The following is a 10286-nucleotide window of genomic DNA, read 5'->3' on the forward strand; positions in this document are numbered from 1 at the left end:
TCTGTCCTTTAAGCCTCCTTCTGGATGGGAGCTTCTATAAAAAGCTGGCTGCAGTCCGCCATCTTGGCTCCTGAATTTGCTGTCTTCTAATACTACTTTGAATTCATGTGAATGAAGTAATGTATAGGCATTGCATTTGTTACAATAATCTAGAGATGATTTAAAATATACAGGAGAACGTGTGTAGTTTATATACAAATACTATGCAATTTTATATAAAGGAATTGAACATGGGCAGATTTTGGTGTTTGTGCATGATCCTGGAACCAATGCCCCAGTGTTACTGAGGTACAGTAACTGTATCTAATGGTATAGATATTATTTTAATAACTTTTCAATTAGTGGGCTTTAGGTTGTTTCCTTTTTCATACTGTTATCACAGTATTGCAGAAAACATCTTGAAATGCATATTCTTGCACACATGTATTTTTTTGTGTGTGTATTTTTGTAGCAAGAGTTCTAGAAATGGTATTTCTAGGTCGAAGAGTATGCATATTTAAATTTTTGATTGATCTTGCCAATGATTTCCCTCCCTTCTTAAAAAACTATGTTAATTAAGCTTTCACAAATATTGATGCTTTTCCTATGATCCCACTGATACTGAGTTTTATCTATCTGTGTGTATATGGTGGCACAGAGTTTGAAAATGGATTTGCCCTTGAGTAGAGTAAACTCTGGAGTCCTCCTTTTTGGTTCCAAACTCTCCAGTTTTGATTTGCATAGAAACAAAATCTCTCCCCAAGGAGAGGCTAAACATAAAGAAAAATTTTTGCCATTCTTTGTCATTCAGTGTCACATTCACCATCACAGCCAGCTTAAGACAGAGGGCATTCTTGTCATTTTTGTTCTGCATCAACTGTATAAAGGAGATAAATGAGGAAAAAGGGGCCTGAGAGGGATGACAACATTGCCCTCTGAGTGCTATCTTCTTTAAAAGTCTTTATAAATTTGGTTCATGGTTACTGTTCTGTATTTTTACCCTTAAATAACTACTGAAGCAGTTTTTATTTTAGAATGAACCATGATGATCCTACATTTGACACAGCAAGTTTGTTAGTGTCTGTGTGTGAGAGACAGAGAGAGAGAGAGAGAGAGAATCACCCTCTGAAGGTAGCTAGTAAAATTTTTATTATTATTTTTAATTTTTTTAAATTAATTTTTCTTATACATGTATATATTAGGTTTCCACTTTTGCCTTCACAGAATTAAAAAGGCTAAATTTAATGACAATAACAATAGTTAACACAAGGACTAAGAACAAAAACCTCATAAAGAATGAATGAAGATAAATACATTCAGAAAAGAAATCAGACGATTGCTGCAACAAAATATTAAGCAGTAATAATAGTAATAATGCAAAGAAAGTAACATTCACATTGTCAGATAGAAGTATGTCTATTATAGAATACTTTGATCAGTTAACTTCTTCTTCTTATTTTGTTTTTTCCAAAGTCTCAAAAAAATAGACACCTAATATTTATAAATGAAAGTAACAGATAATTTCAACAAAACAGATCATGCCAAATCTTATAGACAATAGAAAAAGAAATACTTCAAAATCATTCTACTTAATCTGGATACACCTGATATTAAAATTGGAGAAAATATATTATTATAAAGGGGAAATTACAAACATATTTCACTTATAAATGAGGATGCAATATGATAAACAACAAATTAACATGTTGAATTAAAAGTTAATGTTTAAGTAATGTACTTCGGTCCAAATTAAATATAATTTATATAAGAATTAGTCACTAATTTCTTTCTTTTTTTTCCCTTGCTCACACCCCCTCCCTTCTTCTCCAGCTAGTAAAATTAAGCCTTTTTGTTTTTGTTTTAGTTTAAATATTGAATCCTAGCTTAATTAAACCACCTATGTGGAAGACTTGTAACTCTAATTCTTTTTACATATTGAAGGTTGTTTGAAAGCTTTTATCTCTTTGCTGAAGTACATGTGTTACCTTTTTATATAGGTGTTTGAAGCTGTGATTTCATGGATCAATTATGAGAAAGAAACTCGTTTAGAGCACATGGCAAAGCTGATGGAACACGTCCGACTCCCTCTCTTACCTAGGGATTACCTAGTCCAGGTGAGTGCTATGTGAGGAACCAAGCACTTCCCTGTTCACCCAGGCAGTGTTAACCCTGGTGTGTGGAGTGGTTGGGGAATTTAATGGGTCTTCAATATGGTTTGAAGGTACCAACCCATTGGGTTAAGTGTGGGATGTGGTAACATGAAGTTTAAGAGCACAGATTTGAGAATAAGACACTTATATTTCAGTCCCTGCTCTGCTATTTATTAGCTTTGAGTTTTTATTTAACCTCTTCAAACCTCAGTTCTTTTTCCATAGAACAGATACTATAATAGAGTCCAGCAGAGTTGTTGTGGAGACTAAAGGAGTGTGAATATGCAAGTTAGATGTTTAGCATGGAGCCTGGCATAACACATGTTCAATGAAAGATAGCTTCTTTAATTGTAGAGGACCAAAGCAAGAAGAGTCACTTTCATAATGTTTCTCTGTTCCTTTTTGTTTTAGTTTTAGGCAAATTGGAGCCCAATTCAGGACTGTAAAAAAAAGTTCCTCATAGGTGCCTAGAATACATAGTGCTTTTCTTCCTGTGAAAAGGGAAGAAAAATGAAGAGTTATGGGTGCCTTTATGATGCCACATGTTTTCTCATTTAATTCTTACAACAATTCTGTAAGACAAAGATTATAGCCCCCTTTCTACAAATGTGGGCCTTGAGGCTTATGGAGGTTGAGATTTATCTGAGGTCACCTGCCAGTATGAGGGAGTGTTGGGATTCAAATGCATATCAATTTGGCTCTGAAGCACCAGCTTTTCCCACTAAGCTAGTTCCACCTTTAATGCTCTCTATTCTCTTTACCCATGACATGACATTTTGTATAGAAAATGAAATTAGACACTTTTACAAGCAGGCAGAACATAAACCTTAAGGTATATGAACAAAACAAAACTTTAGGCACAGTAGGCCAGCCCTCTGCTTTTCCCAGGGAATCTCTGGATAGAAGGGAAGATGTGCTGCCAGGATAAGAGAGGAGGTGTCACCGCTCAGCAGCCCAGCTTTTGTTATTCCCCAGCCATAAAATACTGGACACATTCTTAACCCTTTTAAACCTCATTTTTCTCATCTGGTAAAAATAACACATGCCCTTACAGGACTGTTTGAGGATAAATTGAGATAAACCATGTGAATCTTGTAATGCCATGTTTAGTGAATGTTACTGATATTACTACTGTCTGTGACTGCTGCTGTGATGGGCAGTAGTGGGTGACATAGTGTCTTTATGAGCACTTGTAAACTCTTCTGCTCATGACACTGTTGATCACAGGCTTGGAGGTCAGTGAAATGTTCTCTAAATCTCTTTCAGGCGCTGAGGGGTACCCTTGCAAGACTTTGTTCAGGCCCTGCATGCTGTATTGGGTGGTACCACTGCCACCTGGTGGCAGCATATCCTTCCTGTAGAAAAGGTCCCCTAAGCAGAGGGCTGACTCTGCCTGAGCTCCCAGTGTCAAGAGTCAAACCTCCCACTCTTCTGTGGGAAACTGACTGAAGGTGGAAGTAGGTGACTGGCTTCCAGCACCATCTTGCTTCCCAGAGAGAGTGGGCAGCCTAGGGACCTGGCTTTCAGGGAAAGCTAAAGGGACCTTAGAGATCCTTGGTCACAAATCAGGCACTTGCAACTGAACTTAACAAACATAACCGTAAGGAAATGTTTTGTGGGATATTATGGCAAAGTGGAACTTAGACCTAGAAAGGAAGGGAATCAGAAGCAAAGGACATGAGAACTGTTGTGTGGGGTACCCCCCACACCATTTTTTTAAAGGGCTTTTATCAGGCCTCCCAAAGTGAACACCTCTGGAAAAGGATGTTTCATTAACATTCATTTGACCTGGAAACTTCAAACTATAACCTGCTGGGGCTGGTGATAGTGTTAGAAGAAGGGGAGGAAGGGAAGATTGTGGCCAGACCTCTACCAGCACTGCCTAACTTTTGGAGGGAGGTTTATTTTTTCTTTTTGTAATAGGCTTTTACAAAGCATTTAACAAATATTGTACTAACTATGTAACATGCTATATTGTGATAAAAAATACATATCATAAATGTTTAACTAGTTTTAATTGTGAAATTCAGTGGCATTAATTACATTTACAGTGTTGTACATTGTGTTACCCTATTGATTTCCAAAACATTTTCATTGCCCTAACTTGAAACTCTGTACCTATGGAGCACTAACTATCCAGAAGAGCTTTAAATTCAAGCTGAGTAAGTTCTTTGGGAGAAGTAGCTGCATGTGCCTTTCCCCTTCCTGCCAAGCTTTTCTTGACATTCTCTCCTACTCTTTTTAATTTTTAACTGCCCCTAAAAGTTTATGATTTGTTCCAACAAGGCTCAGTCTCCTAGTGGGAGGGTAAAAAAATGTGCCAGAGAATCAGAGTATTCCTAGGGATTGTCTCTGGGGAAGGAGGTGCTAGAAGTGGCAGAGGCCTTGTTTTACCGATGTTTTTCCTGCCAGCTCCAATGCTGCCCAGCTGATGATGGCTCTGGCTGTACTTTTATTTCTAGTGATAGATGGGGACCCAGCAGGGGCTTGGCAAGGCCTTGTGCTTGACTGGCTTGAGGGCTGAGGTAATTGAGGTGGGAGGCCCTTCTCATTCTGTGGCTGTGGACTTGAGTTCTTCAGGGTCAGAAACATTGTCTTGTTCATCATTGTCTACCTGGGGGCCAGCACAGGGCTGTCCAACCAGAAAACATTCAATCAGGATTAGCTTTTGAATAGAATTGATCTTTCCCAACATGAAGTGGCCTCAGAAGACTATACTACCCATTCGAGATGTGTCTCATAGGGATCTGACCTGGGCCAAACAATGGAGATTTGAGAGTTAGAGCATCAGAATGGCTTTACCTTTGGTCTTGCTCATGAAAATATTTAGGCTTACATTTGCTGAGCACCTGCTTAGGACCTCAGCTCTGAAATAATAGGTGAAGAAGCTAGAGTCCTAACTTAGATTGGTCCGAGATGAGGTTGGTAGGTGCCAGACACTTTTTTTGCTCTGATGTTGCCTTTCTGTTAGAAAGAGCTTCCCTGGTTTATAAGAGAAGGGATATAAATACCTCTTTTTGATTACCCTATTTTACTCACTGACTATGAAGGTTCCCTGGTAGATCCCTTGCCCTTTCCTTCTCTTGGATGTCTAATCATTTGCTCTAAATGTTGTAATGCATTCAAATCATAAGGAATATGGAAAGAGGCTTCCAGGACAATTACTTGCCTTTTGTTTTGCATAAACTCATTTAAGCTTCAAAAACAGACAAACCAGATGAGTGAGGTTGTAGATACCTTTAATATACCCATTTTACAAATGAGGCAACTGAGGATTAGTGATGTTAAGTAGTGGATCTGGGAATCTCTTATCTGTCCGATATTGGAGTCTGATCACTTACTCCTGCTCTTGAAATGCAAGAGTGGAGCACTAAGCTGGAGTTGTGTGGAACTTTCCCTATGGGTGTGAGATGATGAGATGTTTCAATGAATGAATGTTGGGGTGCAAAAATGACTCAGCCCAGGGAGAGGGCTTGGGAAATGTGGCTGAGTGCTGCTCCAGGTTCACCTGTGGGTCATTACCTCCAGACAGTTGAAGAAGAAGCTTTGATAAAGAATAACAACACCTGTAAGGATTTCCTCATCGAGGCCATGAAATACCACCTGCTCCCTCTGGATCAGAGGCTTTTAATTAAGAACCCAAGGACCAAGCCCAGGACTCCAGTCAGCCTTCCCAAGGTAAGTCCCAGCCCAATCACTGCCAAGAATTGGGGCTGTGTCCTGGGAAAGTGGCCTTCCATTCTTGCCTCCAAGTCTTTCCTCACTTGTGGCTGCTCTGCATCTTGGTTGCATTTACGACCCAAGAGATGGAGTCTGCTGGTTCCTCTTGAATCTGCTGGTGCTTCTTCTGGGGTATTCCTTTCCCACAAATTTCAAGGTAACCTCCAATGTCATCAGGGAGGTTTGAGAATAACTCAGAGCTCCCCATCTACCCACATCCCTGCCTTCTCATTTCACACCATGGTTTGTGCTTTATTTCTGTGGGAAGCAGAGGAATGGCTATGTTGGTTTCATTTAGCAATGGCCATACAGTCCTCTTTCCAGGTCTTTCTTTGAATCAGAACAGTCCCAGTCTGATTCTGTCCCTCACCATAGGACAGGACATAAAGAACAATTAGGTCTGCCAGAGGAGAGAGGGGCCTTGAGGAGACTGACAAATAATGAAAAAATGAAATAGGGGAAGGAAATAAGAACTGGTGAGGAAGCAGCCAGAGAAGGGAAAGGATGCGCATAGTAGGGGACCCCAGGACCAAAAGCCTATGCTGGGTGTTGGCTGCCTTGATTGCCTGCAAATCCCCTTCCCTCTCAGACCCTCAGGTTGCTTCTCTGAAACCTGCTGCTCGCATGGTCCCTAAAGTTTTTCTGGTTTGGCATCAAAGTCATCTCTCTAGGATTCTAACATACTGATGTCTGGGGGAAGGTCCCAGTCAACTCAGGAGAAAAGGTGGAGGAGGGGAGTGAGTCATGTTGGCTCATTGATGACAAAGTAGGCAGCACCAGGAAATTATTTAGGCCCTTGCTTTCTCCTCCTCCTCCTCCTCTTTCCAGCTGACTGCCATCCTCCTTGCCTGCTGCTTCCAGGAAGGTTTTACCAAGGGTAGAGAAGCATGTTGTTGTTCAATATCAGATGTTGGGATTCTGTAAGGTTTGCAGTATCTTCTTTTTACTCTGTTGCATGACCCTGGATTATGGAGAACATAGTGGTTGCAACATGGACAATGTCTCAAATGTCCCAGATAATAATATAAGCAGCTAACCTTTATTAGGTGCTTATGATATGTCCAGTACTGAGATGAGAGTATCACACACGTATCTTATTTAATCTTCTCAACAACCCTATAAGGTAGAGATAGTTGTTATCCTAGTTCTACAAAGGTGGAAATGAGGTTCAGGAAAGTTAAGTGACTTGCCCAAAGTCAACACAGCTAATGTGGTAGAACCATCATTTGAACTGACTCTTTCTCACCCTTGAAACCTGTTCTCTGAACCCAGACTCTCCTGCACTTGGCCTCACCTTTGTAAATCTGATAGTGCCTTCTTACCTGTCTGCCTCATGTTGCTTGGTGTTTAGAAGGTGCAGCTAGAGGCAAGGCCGTGGTTTGGCTGGCCATTTGCCTCACTGCGTGCTAATGCCTTTTGTTTTGTTGAAATATTGCTTTGGAACTTCTTTGTACTTTGCAAAATGAAAATAACTTAGCTTTTTCTTTAATTACAGAAATATTTTCTTATTGTACGTTAGTAAAAGGATACTGCAATTTTGAAATAAAGTATAAGTCGCCTGAAATTTCTCCCAGGGCCAGTAACTGCTACCATTTTGGTAAATTTTCTTACAAACTTATATTTCTGTGTACTTATGCTCAAACAGCTAAAAATGTACATGTTTAGATAAATGAAATCCTGTCATACAAATTGAAATATTTTTCCCTTACTTGATCATATGTTGTAGAGTGCATTTAATGTTATCAGTATAAGCGAAATCATCACTTAAAATTGTAATGGGTACATAGTATTTAATTGTATTTATGTACTACTATGTGTTTAACAGTCTTCTACTGATGCGTTTTGCAGTAATTTCCATTCTTCTGTATTATTACTGTGTCAAATACCCTTTAAAAGGTAGCATCTTTTTTTAGTTTGCATTTCTTTAATCAAGAGTGAAGTTAATTTTGGTTTTATGTGATTATTTACATTTGTATTTCCTTTTGGGGGCATTCTCTTTTCCTGTCCTTTGCCCATTTTTCTATTGGATCGTACTTTTTTTTTATAATAGCTTTTAAGGGTCTTTTATACATGAAAGAGGCTAGGGCTTTGTATGTAGTACAAATATTTTTTCTTAGTTTGCATTCTGGTTGTGAACTTGTTTATGGCAATTTTTTAATCCCCCCAAACAATTTTTAATTAGTCAAATTGATCTTTTACTTTATAGCTTGGGTTTTGTGTTATGTTTAGAACTGTTTTCTTTACTCTGAGATTAGTTTTAAAAACGCGCATATGTTTTTTTTTTCCTCAAGTACTTTTAAAATTTCTGTTTTACATTTGAATCTTTGATGCATTAGGGTTTATTTTAGTATAAGAGTGAGGGCAGGAATTTGGCTTTATTTGTATTGCAAATAATGAGCCAGTTGTTCCAAAGTTATTTTATTGACTAATTTCTCTCCCTATTGATTTGAATACCACTTTTATTATCCTGTACATTTCCACAAGCTTTGTGGCCTTGAGAATCATATGGAGGGGCCTTTTTACTTTCCTGGGCTTTTAGCTGGTCTTGTGTCTTTGTGACTTTTCCCTTTGGAAAAGCTTAGTTTTCACCCTAACTGATATCAAGTTAAAGATATCATTGCCTGAGGAGGGTGTTTTGGAGCTAAGGGAATGGTTCAGAGCTGGCCCAGGTTCTTTGTATAGAGACCATATCCATGGACCTCTCCTTTTCTGGACTCCACATTTAGCTTTTACCACAAATACCAACAAAGACAGAGTTGTAAAAATCAAAGCCCAGTTCAAACTTGGACTAAGCATGCTGGGAGCCACTTCCCCATCCTTCCATCCCAGGCATTGAGTGTGTAGTTGAGAAAGAGTTCACCCTTGTGTCAGGAGGCCAAAATCATCCCGCTAGCACCTATATTCCTTAGAAAGCATTTATTTGCAGAATGGAGAGGTGTAGGTTCCTGGGCACCTTAGTCTCTGTAGGAAACTGGAACTATCGCTTCTTTTGAATCTGTTGAAAGAGGAAAACAAAAGCATAGCTGCTCTTCATCTCATTGTTGCCCTGTCTTTAATCCTCGTGTGATTTAAGGGCATATTGTACAACCTTCTTCATAAACTATATTCTTGTCACCATTGTTAAAGCACTTAAATTAAGGAGGAAATCCCCACAGAGGGTTTGAGAGAAAGGGATGTGTTGAGGGACACTGTCACTTTAAGGATTATCAGATTGTATGTTATCTCATTAAATCATAAGATTAATAGGTCAGTACAGTTAAATAACTTGTCCAGTTAAGTATTGGCTGAAAGTACAGAGCTGGAGTTTGGTCTGTCCCACTCCCAAGTCTTGGCTTTTTCTTTTATACCAAACTGCCTCCCAAGAAACAGTTTTCAGGTTTTGATAGCAGATTTAAAAGAATATTTTCTTTTGAATTTAGATTAATTGAGGTATAATAACTTACACACCATGAAACTCACACTTTCTATGGGTATAATTGGAGGAGATTTTACAAATGCAGGCAGTCATGTAACTACCATACCTACCAAAACTTAGAATATTTTAATCACTACAAAAAGCTCCCATGTGCTGCTATGTAGTCAATCCTCTTCTGTTTCCAGCCCCTGACAACTGGCTGATCTGATTTCTGTCCCTATAGTTTTGCCTTTTCTAGAATGTCATACAAATGGAATTGTGCTGGATGCAGCCTTTTGAGCTTGGCTTCTTTTTCTTATCATAATGCATTTGAGAGTCATCCATCTTGTTGCATGTATCAGGAGTTCATTCCTTTTTAATGCTGAGTAATACACCATTGTATGGATGCACCATAATTTGTTTATCCATCTACTAGTTGGTGGACATTTGAGTGTCCAGTTTTTGGCTATTACAAATACAGCTGCTATGATTTCACTTACAGATCTTTGTGTGGACATACATTTTAATTTCTCTTGGGTAAATACCTAGGAGTAGGATTGCTGGGTAGCATGGTAAGTATATGTTTAACTTTATAAGAAATTGCTAAACTGTTTTTCAAAATGGTCGTATCATTATGCATTCCTATCAGCAATGTATGAGAGTTCCAGTTATTCCACTGTCTCCCGACTACTTGCATTATCTTTACATTTTAGCCATTGTAGTAGGCGTGTGGTAGTATCTCACCAGGACACTCTAATGATTTATGACATGGAACATTTTTTTATGTGTTTATTTGCTACCTATATTTCTTTGTTGGGAAAGCATCTATTCAGATCGTTTGCCCATTTGAAAAATTGGATTGTTAGTGAGTTGTGAAGAGTTCTTTATATATTTTAGATACAAGTATTTAATCAAATATATATTTTGCAGATATTTTCTTTCATTCATGGCCTTGTCTTTTCATTTTCTTAACAATACCTTTGGAATAACAAGAGGTTTTTTTAAAAGTTCATCTTATGGCTAGGTGCCTGTGGCTCAAGCAG

The 10286-nt window shown here is 38.6% G+C and overlaps 1 protein-coding gene across 1 annotated transcript in view; it reads left to right on the top strand.

The window, feature by feature from the left end:
* Positions 1-10286, top strand: part of KLHL3 (kelch like family member 3) — a 122529-nt gene that overhangs the window by 83248 nt on the left and 28995 nt on the right. The window contains exons 7-8 of the mRNA XM_003782165.3: positions 1977-2093; positions 5658-5807. Coding sequence (XP_003782213.1) covers positions 1977-2093; positions 5658-5807 — 267 coding nt within the window. The remainder of the gene's footprint in view (positions 1-1976; positions 2094-5657; positions 5808-10286) is intronic.

The sequence above is a fragment of the Otolemur garnettii genome, unplaced genomic scaffold, assembly GCF_000181295.1.
Source record: "Otolemur garnettii isolate 467f Iridium unplaced genomic scaffold, OtoGar3 scaffold00003, whole genome shotgun sequence".
NCBI classification, from domain to species: domain Eukaryota; kingdom Metazoa; phylum Chordata; class Mammalia; order Primates; family Galagidae; genus Otolemur; species Otolemur garnettii.